Source organism: Megalops cyprinoides, chromosome 5 (genome assembly GCF_013368585.1).
Source record: "Megalops cyprinoides isolate fMegCyp1 chromosome 5, fMegCyp1.pri, whole genome shotgun sequence".
NCBI lineage: Eukaryota > Metazoa > Chordata > Actinopteri > Elopiformes > Megalopidae > Megalops > Megalops cyprinoides.
Window position 1 is genome coordinate 23,429,437 of NC_050587.1, and position 14,837 is coordinate 23,444,273.

Here is a 14,837-nt window from a genome sequence, read left to right on the forward strand (position 1 = left end):
GAATCTACCCCATTGAGCACACAGTGCAGCAGTTAGAGTGCAAACTCAGATGGCCAACTCAGAATGGTGTTAGAGTGCAAACTCAGATGGCCAACAAAGACAATATGGCAATGTAGGCTTTCACCTGCTTGCTTGAGAGGCACTTGGTTGTGAATGTTGGCAAGGCAAATTGAACTGAAGCGTGTTCACTGTGCATCGCTTGTGCTGAGGACACTGAAGGAGCCAAAATAATTGGTGAATGGTCTGAAATGAGACCCTTTTGATGCCCAGGGAAAAGGCCTGTACTCACTGCTGCATGGGTTCAGTGTGCCTCTCGGGGACAGGTCTGTGCTTGAAGTGACGTTCAGCTGAGCATGCTGTGATGTGGCAACATTTGCTCTGAACTAGTCTAACATTATAGCATGCCTGTTGGTGTCATTGAGTGATTACACCACATTATATTATTGGCATTTACCAGACGCTTTTATCCACACCAACTTACATTGGTTACAGTTTTTACGTGATACCCATTTACACGGCTGGATATTTAATGAGGCAATTCTGGGTTAAATACCTTGCCTAAGGGTACAACAGCAGTGTCCGAGCGGGGAATTGAACTGGTAACCTTTTGGTTACTAGTCTTTCGCCTTACCACTGTGCTACACTGCCACCCGATTAAAATGCATAGCCTGGAGCGCGCATGCCCACATAGCTCTTTAAATCAAGGCGAAGAAGCTTGACAACCTTCAGTGGAGGGGATGATTTATTTGATTAGTCCTTTTTATCTGTTTATGTCATCTTTTGTTTAATTTCTGTCTTTCTTCAGGCGGAAGAGGCGAAACTTCAGCAAGCAGGCGACGGAAATCCTGAATGAGTATTTCTATTCCCACCTCTCGAACCCCTACCCCAGCGAAGAAGCCAAAGAGGAGCTGGCCAAGAAGTGCAGCATCACCGTGTCCCAGGTGGGTGAGATCGGTCATGCACCCCGTATGCCTCTGCCCCCCTCTCCCCAAACCCTCAAACGCTACCCACCCCCAATGCCTCCTGCCCCCTTTTATCCCCCACCCCCTGTATTTCTGCATTGTCCCCTTTTGTATCCCATGTACCCCTCTATGTTCTTTCACTGTCCCCAGGACAGAGTAGCCATTAGGTGGGAGGGTGGGAAGGGCAGGATTTGAGCCATCCAGGTAGTGTAGCACTGCTGCCACCACCTAACCATGAAGCAGAGCCGCAATCCTGCCTTGGAGTGTTCCTGCATGGTCCTTTACCTGTAGGGAAAGAGAGAAAGCTGGTGGGGATACAGGGGGATTGTTGGGTTGAGGAAAGCAGTGGTCATCAGCTGGAATTGAAATGAATTCAATCCTAAGCCCATTCACCCTGCACTCTGTCTGTCTCTGGCTCCCTCAGGGAGACATGAGGTGTAAGTTGCACCTCTTTGTCCACAGTCCTGGTGCAGGTGCGTGGAGGTAGAGTTTGGTCTCAAGGATGGTGGATGCTGGAAAATTAGAGTGAGATTTAAGGGTGAAGTTGCGTGGCAAGAAAATGGTTTTCAGTCTCTCGCACACACACACACACACACACACACACACACACACACACACACATACTCAAATCGTTCTAGTTTTGTTTTTCAGTGATAAGCCTTCCTACCTTGCCTGAAAGTAACCCCAACCTCAGCATCAACCGCTGCCGCCACCCCCCAGTGTCATAAACAGGAAAATGAGCATGCCCACCTGTCCCCTGAGTACAAGTAAAATGAATGCAATTCCATCTGCATCATTTTCTGTTCATACACAACAAATCTATATGGCCTCTCACGTGGAGAGTATGTGGACACACTGAATGTGAATGTGATAAGCTAGATCATGTAAAATCTGTTTTTGATGTCTGTGTGGAGGAGGTGTCGATGGATAAAGTTCTTTTTCTCTGTGCGGAGAGAAACACTGAATGTCATCATTAATCATGAGTCAGACCCTGTAAAAGCAGTTCTTTTGTCTGTGTGGAGGGATATACTGTACTGAGTATAGTTATGTGGAATCAGTCATTGTAAAAGGAGCTCTATTTTTCTATGTGGAGGGATATATTGATTGTAGTTGTGAGTACACAAATGCTGTAAAAACAGCTCTATTTTATGTATGAAGGGTTATATTAAGTGTAGCTGTGAAAAGAGGGATGTATTGAGTATAGTTATTTGGAGTCAGTTATTGTAAAAGTAGCCTGGATTTTATGTGTGGAGGGATATATTGAGCATAGCTGTGAGGATTCAATGCCGTAAAAGCAGCTCTGTTTTATGTATGGGGGATATATAGAGTGTAGTTGCAAGGAGTCCAATACTGTAAAAGCCGCTCTATTTTTCTGTGTGGAAGTATATATTGAGTCTAGTTAAGTGGAGCCAGTTATTGTAAAAGTGACTCTATTTTTCAGTATGGAGGGATATAATGAAAGTAGTTGTGAGGAAACAGATATTGTAAAAGCAGCTGTATTTTATGTGCGGAGGGATATAATGAGTAGTTATGAAGAGTCAGACTCTGTAAAAGCTGTTCTTTTTTGCCCTCAGGGGGTGAGAACCACCATCACAGTATCACAGGTATGTCACCATTTCTATGTGAATTTATGCCAACACAGTCCATACATGCACACAAAGATTCACCAACACACAACACAATAAACACACATATGCCATATGCTGTACACTCATACACACACACACACACACACACACACACACACACACACACACACAATAATCCCACCCCCTACTGCTCTCCCAAACATATACACACATAGATAGCCACCTAGTACCCCTAGTAACCTTTGATCACATCATGGCTTTTACACAACACCAATCGAGAGGTTTCTGGACAACAGAGCTGGTCCCTAAAATCAGGAAGCAAGAAGCCTGTTTTCAGAGGGAGAGGCTCCCTTGGTAGTTAGTGGCAGTAACAACATTTTACCACTGGGGGGGGGGGAGTGAAAAGGCAGTGCAAAATAGTGGAAACTGTTGAACTGTGCCTGGGCGTCCATTGCCTGTTACTGTGAGTATGTAGTAGCACAGCTGTTGATCGGAAACAGTGGAGAAAACCCTCTAGATCACGCATCAGAGAATCAGCCACGGTCACACGTGTCGTTCGGAGACATTGCATTCGCTGGTGACACAAGAGGAGCTACTTGCATCGTTGATGAGAGTACTGTGCTTCACCCCTTCTCTCAAAGCCTGATTGCTAAGCACAGCTAGCGTGCATGCATGAGACCCACATAGCCAGTCACCATATGCAGTTACCTGCACTATGCTTTTGTGCATTTTTGCTTGTGAATCCAGATTTAGCCTTCTGACACCCCCATGAAAAGATGTTTCCTTTGCATGGGATATTTGACTGCTATTTGGATTACAGCACTGACTCACAGCACAGTAAGATTTTAGCCCTCCTGCTCCGATTGCTTACAGTGCAAATGAGCGGCACTTTTCAATATCTGAGGCTATTATATATTTAGCAGAACAATGCCTGAGGTGGGTGTGTTGAGCGTTAACGAGTTCCACTCTGTTATTGATCATCTTAGCAGCGGTGAGGCCCTCTGAGACAACCTCTAGCATCGAATTTCTGAGGTTTCATTAAGGGGTTTGCAAAGGCGATGTTAATAATTGGCTCGTATTGAGATCTTGGAAGGAACATCCATTCAGGGTAGCTGATGGGAGAAGCCAGCAATACTGATGCAAGGTGAAGAGGTGGTGGGGAGGCTGGTGAATTATTGAGAATGTCAGCACGGTGCGGTCTGCAATGAGTCACACCGGTTCTCTTGATGAGTCACGAATGCATCACGGAGGTGTGATTCTTCTCCTTTTACTATGTCGAAGAGGTCAGGTATTCCAGTGATGCTTTTGTCTATCAGGGCACAGCGGTTTCTAAAGAGGGTATTCTCTAGTGCAGAAACAGAAAAGAAACAAATGTTTACAGTTTGAGTTGTGGCGGTTGTGTAATACTCTGTGTTCTCACAGTAGCATGTGCAGGCAGTTATTATTGCTCCCTGCTAGCTAAGACACTCTTATCCAGGGCAAATTAAGGTACTTGTGTTCTTATCAGTTTATCCATTTGTACAGTTGGGTGCAGTTGGGTATTTGCTGGGGCAATTCAAGTCAAGTAATATGCTGGAGAGCAGAACAGTAGTGTCTCACTTGAGAAAAGATCTGGAAATCTGTTGGTTAAAAAGTTCAGTTAATCACTATTCCATAGGGTCACTCCTGTTGTATTTGACCACAGGAATGCTGTCTAGGGCATACATTTTCTTGCAGGAGAACAGTGGAAATAAACCTGGGCCCGGTCCAGTGAGAGAGGACATTAGAGTTTATAGCGCTGTGAACTTCTGCTGTTACTGAACAAGCTTGCAACACCATGCAGTGGAGAGCTGCAGGAATTACAGGTGCACTGAATATTCATATCTCCAATGTGGATGAGTTAGTTGCAAAACTAAGGCCAAATTCCTCTTTTTGTATCTGTTGGCCAGCACTGCTTTAATGTGCTGAGGGCTTGGTGCAGTCCTCTGTCTCTGAAACCTGGCCTTAAATTGTTGCCACAGATTCAAACAAGTGCTCCCTTTTTTTGCTTATTTGCTACCTTCTGCGGCTGCCAAACTCATGAGGTTGTGTAAATGATGGCACGGAAAGGAAAATCACATAAATGTGCTAATGTAAAGTCCAAATGACAAACTGATAGGCTGGAGGACTGAATCTGGGCCCAAGTTTCTCCACAAATCTAGAAAAAAATAGTAAGTAGTTCCTGATGGGGAGCCCTTGGGCCTGTACAGCTGTCTCATTCTGACGATTTCATGCTGAATAATAACTCTGAGGAGTAATAAAGTCTGATGGAGTTTTCCACGCACAGCGATGTCAGTGTGTGCGCATTAGTGACATCAGCACATTCATTCACAGGGGTCCGATTCCAGACCATAACAGGCAGCGTCAAAGTATAATTCATTATGGGGCCTGGCTGGGGTAGCACTTTAAATTAAATTGGTCTAACACCAGTGGAGTTCACTTCCTGTGGTTGGATTTGGTCACCTGCATTAATAAGGACTTTTCCTCTGTGAAAACCCGAAAGGAACAACTCTCCAAACAACCAGAGAAATAAAACACGCAGAACCATCCTTAACATTTCACTCACACAGAATGATTCACTGTTCTTTTACAACAGTAACAGAGCATCCACTGTGCTTACATTGCTTTCCTTCATAGGGTCAGGGAACTGGCATTGACTACCTGCTAGATATTACATCATATATAGATTTCTAATGCTGGGTTTTTATATATTCATTTTGTAAAAACAGCTATGGGGGTGTTGTCTGTCTTTAGCCTCACTTCAGTCCATAACAGGTTATTGAAGAGCAATGTTTAAGTTTGCAGTAAAAGCTTTTCCCTTTATTGTAGGTTAAATTGCAGTACTTCTAGAGATCACTGTGGTGCGGTCTCTCCCTGTACAGTCCCTACACATAGGGAAGGCACCAGTGCTGGCTGAAACTGGGACACGTCATCCCTCAATATGTGTCGGGAAGGACTGACACAGCTTTGCAGTGTGACATACCTGCACAGATAGGTGATGCTTTTGACATGATATACAGGATGGCTTTGGAGGGGAAAGGTGCACTGACACAGAACTAGAGAACAACACCCTAGTCTTTTACCCGAGAACAGGGATACCTGTCAGACAGGTCACATAGTGGGCGAAATATTGTCCTGTTGTCCTTGTTACAGAAGCAAAGGTCACTGTTTAAGCTGAATGAGTGATTTTTGAGCTAGGAAGTGGACTGGACAGGCCCTCACATTTTAAACAAACCAGGCAATCCCGTTATACGGGCGTCTTGTAAGGAGATGGTTAAGAGTATATCCTGTAGAACATCATGTGTGCTTGCAGTCTTGGAGGAGGATTCCAATACAGAAAATTTTGGTTCACACATTTCCCGCTGTGACTATTGTGCATATTATTCTGCCTTTCTGTGATTTTTCTTTTCATTAATTTCTACTTCTTTTATTCTGTATTGTATTACAGAGGACAGCTGATCATTATGCATCTGTCCCCTGCCCTGTGGAGGCAGCCAGACTAGTGCTTTCACAGCCCCCAATGAAACCATGCTTGTTAGTTTAACCTCTCTGTAAACCCACCAGACAATGGACATCAGGGAAGCGCTGCCAGTGGTGGCTGCGCCTGAGCGGCCATTAATTTTAATTGCCCAGATATTAAAGATTTAAAGGCGCGGTGCAGAGACACGGTGTGCAGAGACAACCTGATGCCGTACGCAACTACTCCTATCTCCACGGCAGATTTCAAACCTTGAATGCTTTTGGCTGCAAATGAGCAGAACCCTCATTATGGACAGCTACTCTTTGGCTGGACCAGGGTATAACAGCAGGAGAGAGGGAGGGAGAGAGAGGGAGGGAAAGAGAGAGAGAGAGAGAGAGAGAGAGAGAGAGAGAGAGAGAATGAGAAGGGGGAAAATATTAATGATAACAGTCTGCTTTTTATAGGGTGATTAGAAACAGCAACCATTATCTGTTTGCTATTGGACTGTAATTGCTGGCTGCATTCAAAGACTTCACCACAGATTCTCCATGCCTGCAGCTGTTTTCTGATGTAATCATTTCGGTTTCTATTTGTCTATCATAATGTGATATAATCTATTTCAATTGTGTATACAGTTTCCAGGTGAGGGAATGTGAACCAGAAATCCTCCTCTCATTGTGATTGATGCCACCCCTTGTCTTTTCCCTGTGTCACTGATTTGTGCAGCTGTACTGGCCTGCTTTTGCTTTTTTGGTAGCCCAAAATCAGAGAGCAAATCATTTCAAAAGAAAGATGCATCTACTCTCACTCCCACCCCATCCACCCCCTTTACATTCCGTTTACTTTTACCATTATATGATGCATCACAGTACCTGTACTGTATCTTTGAATCATTTTGACATTTCTGTGTGAGTACTTTATGGCTGTGATGTTTGTGAAGAATGTTTAAAGAAGTGCATTGGTGTTGATGAGTAACCCATGGTGTGTCTGATTTTGCCATGTGACACATTGGAAATACTATGTGTAGTGTAGGTCGCGACCATGATAACACGCAAGGGATTCATAGTTGCTGGATTAATTTGGATGACCACTTGATAGCATGTCCGAGTTATTGCTCAGTTATTCTGGATTCCATCCAGATATGAGGGCTGAGTTATTGATTAATTTAGAATTAATTTGGATTCTGGATGACTGGAGATTGCGATCATCAATGGTCCCGTTATGTCACCTCTCTAAAAAAAATCATGCTGCTCAGCGCATGATTGTCTTGATGACTGAAACCTCCACCCCTCCCTTTGCTCCTCCCCCTGCCTACCCACTGTTCCACTGCCATTTTCTCTGCCCCCATCCCTCCCTCTGCCTCTACCCCAGGTGTCCAACTGGTTCGGCAACAAGAGGATCCGATACAAGAAGAACATCGGCAAGTTTCAGGAAGAAGCCAACCTGTACGCTGCCAAGACGGCTGTTACGGCCGCCCATGCAGTGGCTGCAGCGGTGCAGAACAGCCAAACGAACTCACCCGCTACACCCAACTCCGGTAGGCACACCTGAACACACACACACACACACACACACACACACACACACGCACACACATGCACACATACACACACACACAACAGACGTACATGCACACGCACGCACACACACACACACACACATACACACACACACACACACGCACACACATACACAACCACACACACAACCACACACACACACCCACATGTGTAACACAGCGGGGATACATGTTAAATGTGCCATTTGATAGAGTTTCCGATGGTGTGCATTTGGTCGCCTGTCTGCAGTCATGTCCCATTTTCTCCTACCCAGGGTTCCCAATGAAAGATGAAGATTTCCAGCTGGACTCGGCAGAGAGCAAGAACACTCTTCTATCCAGCATGTTCACTGGTAGTGGACCTTTAATACACTGCATGGACCTTTAATGCATTGCATGGACTTTTAATAGACCACATTATTCTCCTATCCTAATTATTTTTTTTTACTTTTTCATATATGTCACATAGTTAATTACACTCCTGTGCCATGGAAAACATGTTTTGTGCATGAAACAATTGATTTTGAGTGATGGGAGAGTGAGACTTTACGAATGCCAAACTGGGTGGAGATGGCATGTGTCAGTGACTCACTGATCTGAACCAATTGTAGGGTTTTGTATTGGATTGCAAAGTCTTTTGATTTAGGGAGTGATTGATAGCATTCTCAGCATTGACAGCTTTGACATTAAAAGGCTGCTGAAGCCTTGCACTATAAATTTCCAAAGGGCACATGCTTTGAAAATGCATGAGATGCAAGAAATCCTTTATGGCCTCACAAGGCTCCTCTTCCCATTGGTTTGTGTGTTTTATTCTGCCATTGTAGTTGTTTTATTTCTGTTGTTTCTGTTTTTTCCTGCTTGGAAATACATCATATTGTACAAGGTGGGACTTGGAGGTTGTTTTAGCGGTAGCTAATTAGCTTAGTGGCATTGTGGACATATGGCCACCCGCTGTCTTTCCTTTCAGGTGGATACCCAACGCCATGTTATCAGCCAGATGGAAGGATACAGTGACAGCCTGTGGGGGCACTCTCTGTAAAGTCCACTCAGCTTGAATGTAAGTCAATAATCATTCTTTTTGTTATCAATACACATTTTATCATCACTTTTATAATTACTGTTCTATTATTAGTGTTAGAATTAGGGGTGAATAGCATTATGTACTATTATTGTTTTCATTATCGGTGGTGTTAATATTATCATTCTTGTTATCTTTTACTTTTCAGTGTTCTCTGTTATTTTTAAATTTCAGCCGCCCTACAAAAAATGCGGAGGCTGAAATGTCGTTTTCATAGCTGCATGAATATATCTGCTTGCAATCTCATCCCAGCCCCCTCCAGTCAATTTTGCTGCCGTTGTTCAGATGACAGTAAATAACCAGCGGGATAATCTCTGCTCGCCAGGCCCCCCAAACCCATTCAGCGGGGCGCCTGTGTGATTGAACCGCTTTTAGCTGGTGCAAATACCTGACAGGGAAGATTAAGTACTGAGAAGGGAGGTGGCAGTCGTCCCTAATGCCTGGATAAAAGTATCGCCTCATATAAACTCACACCAGGAAGAGAATGAAAGAGTAGGAGCGTAGAAAGGGAGGAAAAATGGAAATGAAAAAGTCAGCGCGTTTTTTCCTTTTATAAACATTTCATTACAGCCGATCGCGAGCGCACCTCGGTGGGGAAAGCGCCCTCAGTTGCATATCAATGTTTTCGTTGAACTGTTCCGAAATGCTCCGCCGCGTTTCTCCATAGCCTTATCAACCTGATAAAATGGGAAACGCTGACTGCCTGCAGGCCTTTACAGATGTGACTTCCATCCTGCCCGATGAAGGTTGATAAGTCTCTTCTTATAATACAGAGTGCGCGGTCTGCCAGGGTAAAGATTAAATTATTTCGGAAGAGAGAGAGAGGGAGAAAAATGGGGGTGGTGGTGGGGGGGGGGGGGGGGGTATGCCACTCCTTTCTTCATCAGAATCAGAGAGTGAAATATTAGCGTTTGTTCTCTTATCTGGCAGCAGTGACTTGAAGGCTTTACGTGGCTTCCCTTTAGAATATAACTATTTTTTGAAGAAAAAAAAAGTGTCTCTCAAAAAAGGGGTTGAAGTTGAACCAGTGAAAAACATTGGTTTTTCTTCCCATTCCTTCCCATTTACATCCCATTCCTTTTTTTATTATTATTTATTAGCCTTTTTGATTAGTAGAGATTGAGATTGGTTTCATCTTGAATAATTAATTTGGATTAACTGAGGTCCTTCCAGAACATTAGTTAATTAACTTATAATATTTGACAGAACCCCTTTCCATGAGAGCACATTCATCATAAAGCTCCTCTCCTTGGATTTGGAGGTTGAAGATGCAGAGCATTGCCAATTGTCCTGATTCAATCTCATAATTGGTGCCAGTTCAGGCCCCCAGACCCAGTCAAGGTTTTTATAAATCCATTGTAAGAGCAGATTGCCTACTACAGTAATTCATGATTGGCAGCATTCATAAAACATTTCTCCACAGTTCAATTTTTCATCCCTCTCCCAACCCAATCATGAAGGCTTTGTTACCTAATAGATACATCATGAATTATGAATTGTGTTGTATGTGTCAGCAATAGGCATGTTGATCCTACGTTATGAAATACTGCACTTTTATTTTATAGCCAAAACAAACATGTTCTCAGGCAAATAAACAAACCAGTGCAGTAAAGAAAGAGAGAAACATGTTGTCAGTGGCATTCAGACAGCAAGATGTCACTTTGGCTTTTACCCAGCATCCTCTCGCCTGCAGCACCTGCGGCAAACCGCCAATCCTTGGCAGTTTCGCACGTACTACTTTCCCGAATAAATGTTCACAAAAAGAGAGACATGACACGCCAGACTCCATGTTAGAGAGCTGTAAAAAATAGCAACCCCCATGAAAAATGCAAAAATAATAAAAGGTTATAAACACATAGAAGCCTTCACTGTCTTTCGCTGTGTGTCTACATTCATATATCTCGTAAAAAATACGAATTTGAGACATGTTGTATGACAATGCAAGAAACAGTGTGTCATCATGGTTTCTCACATTTAGAATGTAGCATACCCTGTGCATACATTTCATTTTACAATATAGACTTAAATTAAAAATGATTTTTCATGCAGTATTTGTATTATGATGTATGATTTGACAACTTTTATATAAAAAGATACTCACTGTATCTTAATCACATAATAATTAAGCACATATTAATTATTTTTTAAGCAGATGGCCTACAATTTACACTTCTAATGAATGACAAATTTTGGTAATTAGTGCTGTCCAAGAGCAAATTAACAAATGCTGACCTTTATGTTCCAAAGATGGTGGGTAGGCTTCGAGGCGGGGGCAATTGACTCAAGCTGCGGTCGGGCTGCGGTCAGACTGTGGTTGAGCGATGGTCGAGTTGCGGTGGGGTGACTGTCGAGTCACAGTTGGGCTGGCTTCTGCTGGCTTCCTCAGAAAGGCCTGTGCCGTCACTTTCACTCAGCGATCCCCGACTCGCTGACCCCGCTCCTTCCCCTCTTCCCAGCCCACATCGAAATACGGAGCGACAAGCTGTCGTCCGCGGCGGAAATACGATTAGACATTGATTTCAGATGCAGCCTCCCCCTTTAGCCGGGCACGGATACGCGGCAGATCTGTCTCGGAGAGTTTCTCCGCGCTCATGCTCGCATAATGGAACGAAAAGCCCCACCAGCGAGCTGGTATCGTATTAACAGACTCCGGCATTCATTCTTTACTTCATAGTACGGTATATGGATATGGAGGCACGGAGGCTCAAAATTACACTCAGAGTGGGGAAAAGGATGTTAACCACAAGGCCAGGCTGTGATCAGTCCTCGTGCATGCCTTTGCCTTCTCATCACTAACAACTTCAGTCACTTGTTTTTTTTTGGCTTCAGGTTTTTAACAAAGGTGAAACAAAAAATGTCAAAACATTTTGTGAAGTAGAGTGCTGATGAAGATAAGCTTTTGTTTGCATCTTCAGATGTGCAAAGACATATAGTGTATGATGATTTATGCCACGGCTCAGATAAAGAATCCATTCATATTGGTTGAATGCCATTCAAAAGCAATACGCAGAATCAAGAAAATCCTGGTGTACACACTACCAGGAGTATGCTGTCATGGTATCCAATTGAGATTAATCCCAGTTTCTATATCACTTCACTGAAGATTCTGTGTTTCTGTTAACTGCTGATAATATCTTCTTTCAATCATTTTAACAGTGCATAGCTGAGAGAAGAGGTGTCCACATTAGATAAAGATGAGTTGTTACAAAAATGAGTGAATTCATATCTACCTCCTGTGAATGATTTGCAAGTGAATGTATGCAGACTTATACATGAATGCAGTGTTAACATGCAGGGCATAGATGCAAACAGGCTGATTAAACAACTGACATAATTTCATTTGGCAGAGCACCATCTCTGGGAAGTGCATTCTAGGGGTGAAAGCAGTCAAAAGCCATGGGTTTCACTTGAAATGGCAATACCTATCATATCATTGTCTTCAACTGATTACAGTGCTTTGCTATGGAGAGCAAAGTCTTTTGAGCAAAGTCTCACAATGTTCTGAAATTACAGTACGTGGTAGACCAACCCTTGATTACATTGACACTTGAATACATCTTGAGTAGCCCTCTTTTTTGCAGAAGAATGGCAACCAACATTTTAACTTCTGATACTGTTTTCTGTAATTCTGACCTCTAACTTGGTTCATCCAGGTCCCTGTAATTGACAGAACATGGAAGCTCCACCCATTAAGAGGTTCATGAAGCCTTACTTTTCCATCAGTAGTTTCCGTAGTTTTTGTTTGTGCTAATCACATTCTTCAGATGTATGATAGCAGTAACAGAACTCTTTCTTCTCTTCCTTTGTAGGCTGGTGGGACGTGGCAAGATGCAACCAGTCCGTTTGGAAGCGTGGACTCCGTTACCTCAAACAGATCTCTTCCCTGTCACATCCTGTCCCTGAGCAGTAGGGCTTTGACCAGCACTGACTGACCAATCAAAGAGACCAAATCTTTACTAGAATACCCCTGACCCCATACTCCAAATGATATCTGCCATTTTTCGACTCCTGCTGTTTCTCGGCATTTCAGTGGAGGCACCTCACTTCTGCTCCATTGCTGTCTCACTTGGATCCGGTGTATTTTTTGTCAGAATGTTTTTTTACATACTGTACATACATAGATAGAAATGTGTACATCTATATATTACTATTCGAAAGTGACAGAAATGGGTCTGATGGTTTTTTAAGGTGTTATTGTGTAGATTCCTGGATGAAAAGATGTGCAAGGAGGAAGATCCAAAGCCGTCAATAGTTTGTTAGTCGGGATAACCCGTTCAAATCTTCTCCTTTATTGCAGCCTGGCTGTGCAGCAACCTCTTCCTGCCCATCAGAATGAGGTCCATTTAATCTGTTTTGGAATGAACTGTGTCCCTGGTGGAAAATTAGCAAACAGAAAGACTGTACAGTCCTTGTCATAGAGTACTGTGTACATTACATTTATGCTACTATTATTGTTATTTGACACCTGGTTTGGACCATTCTGACAGGCTACCGTCAATGGCCAGTTTGGTTATGGTGCTTTGTCATTGTCACTTTTCATTACATGTTTAAATATGTCCGCTAGGCTGTAATTTCAGTACGCAAAGGACAGATTCCTGACAACTATATGCTGATTTATGTATGTACGTAACAGGGTTAAATTGTTACGTTCACTGGCAGCTTGGGGTAATGTTTTTACATTTTTGATATATGTCTTGCCTTGCATTTACTCATTTGCAGCATATCAGACACACATTCACTTGTTGCAAAATGCTTTAAAAATATACATCCTCACCATTTATCAGTAAACAAATTCATATTTTAACATTACATGTCACCTTCAATTATATTATCTTTCATAATCTTAATATTCATAATCAATTCTTGGTGATAGTAATAGGCAACCTCTTGGCAACTGAAGACACGGATTTGACAAAATACCTTGTATATAATGTAGTTTAAGAATATTTATACATCCCACCTATCAAAACACAGCTTTATTACCTCATACAAAATCATAGACACCAATATAATTTCAACATGTTCTATAGCTTAGAGTGCTCACTTACTAGCTACCTCTAAACAATATCACTACCATTGTTTTTGTATCTTTATTTTTTATCCTGTTATTTTTATTTAGTTTCATTTTACCACATCTTCTAATACAAGCTTTTTGTGTCCTCTCATGTAATCTAATATATATTTGAATCTTTTTTATAAATGAAGTTGCTCTGTTGCAATTTTTAAAATGGAAAACAAACAAGAATGATGAAATATAGAGTGTATGCTTAGGGGGATGGGTGGAAGAGGCAGATATTTGAGGGTAAATTAACACCAAACAGTAAAACTGTTGTAAATACTGATGAACATCTTGAATGTTGCTGATCTTGTTACTAATCATATCAGATATAATAATGAAAAAATCATATTGGGTTTCAGTATTCGGAACTGTGTATCAGTCCCTGTCTGACAGGGTGAAGCATCTCTTTCTCTTTCTTTTTTATATGGTATGCAATTCTTAAATTGATTAAGTCCTGAGAAAATTATTTGTGGCGGTGATTTTAATGTATTAAAAATGTTTTGTGTTCATTTCTAACCAGACTACACCCTGGACTGACAAGTCTTCCTTGTGGTAGTTATGTGTAGTTTCAAACATGAATAAACTTTCTTTTTTTGGCTTTCATGGTAGATGCATCTCAGGGTTCTTTCCTATGGTTACGCAGACAATCCCACTTGCTAGCCAATAGTTGTACTGGTTACTACTTATTTACCACCTTGAAAGAGGCAAGGTAGGGAATGGGGAGACTTCTTACATCACACCTCAGGCTAATGCAAGGAAACACAGTTTATTTTTAGACAGAGAGAGCAATATCCACTGGGCGTGGTTGGCTGGCTGGCAGGTGGAAACAGTATGATTGGTTCACATCAAGGAGTCATGGTTATTACAAGTTGGCTCCACCCATCTAAGCGCTTTGGAAGCCTCTCTCTGCTCACACTGCTCATACACTCCTGTATTACTAAGTGCTGCCAGGGAGGTGAGGCCTTAACTGGCCCTGGTCTGGGGAGGTGACTGCAGAATAGGCTGTCTTGGGTGCTATCAGTTTACCTGCCACATGCCTCTGATTTCACCTGTTCTGGTCTGGTGGAAGACCTGTTTGCATGGGTAATTGGGTTTACATTTAAAATGAAAATC

The 14,837-nt window shown here is 42.5% G+C and overlaps 1 protein-coding gene across 2 annotated transcripts in view; it reads left to right on the top strand.

Annotated features, from left to right (window-relative positions):
• The window catches only part of LOC118778507 (pre-B-cell leukemia transcription factor 3-like), a 68,898-nt gene extending 55,848 nt beyond the window's left edge, over positions 1–13,050 (top strand). The window contains exons 6-11 of one of the 2 annotated variants that reach the window (XM_036530055.1): positions 806–941; positions 2,537–2,566; positions 7,401–7,566; positions 7,863–7,940; positions 8,555–8,644; positions 12,475–13,050. In XM_036530055.1, the coding sequence (XP_036385948.1) occupies positions 806–941; positions 2,537–2,566; positions 7,401–7,566; positions 7,863–7,940; positions 8,555–8,601 (457 nt within the window). In that variant the 3' untranslated portion in view covers positions 8,602–8,644; positions 12,475–13,050. The remainder of the gene's footprint in view (positions 1–805; positions 942–2,536; positions 2,567–7,400; positions 7,567–7,862; positions 7,941–8,554; positions 8,645–12,474) is intronic. The other variant, XM_036530056.1, reaches the window with a different exon arrangement.
• Positions 13,051–14,837: the final 1,787 nt, after the last annotated feature.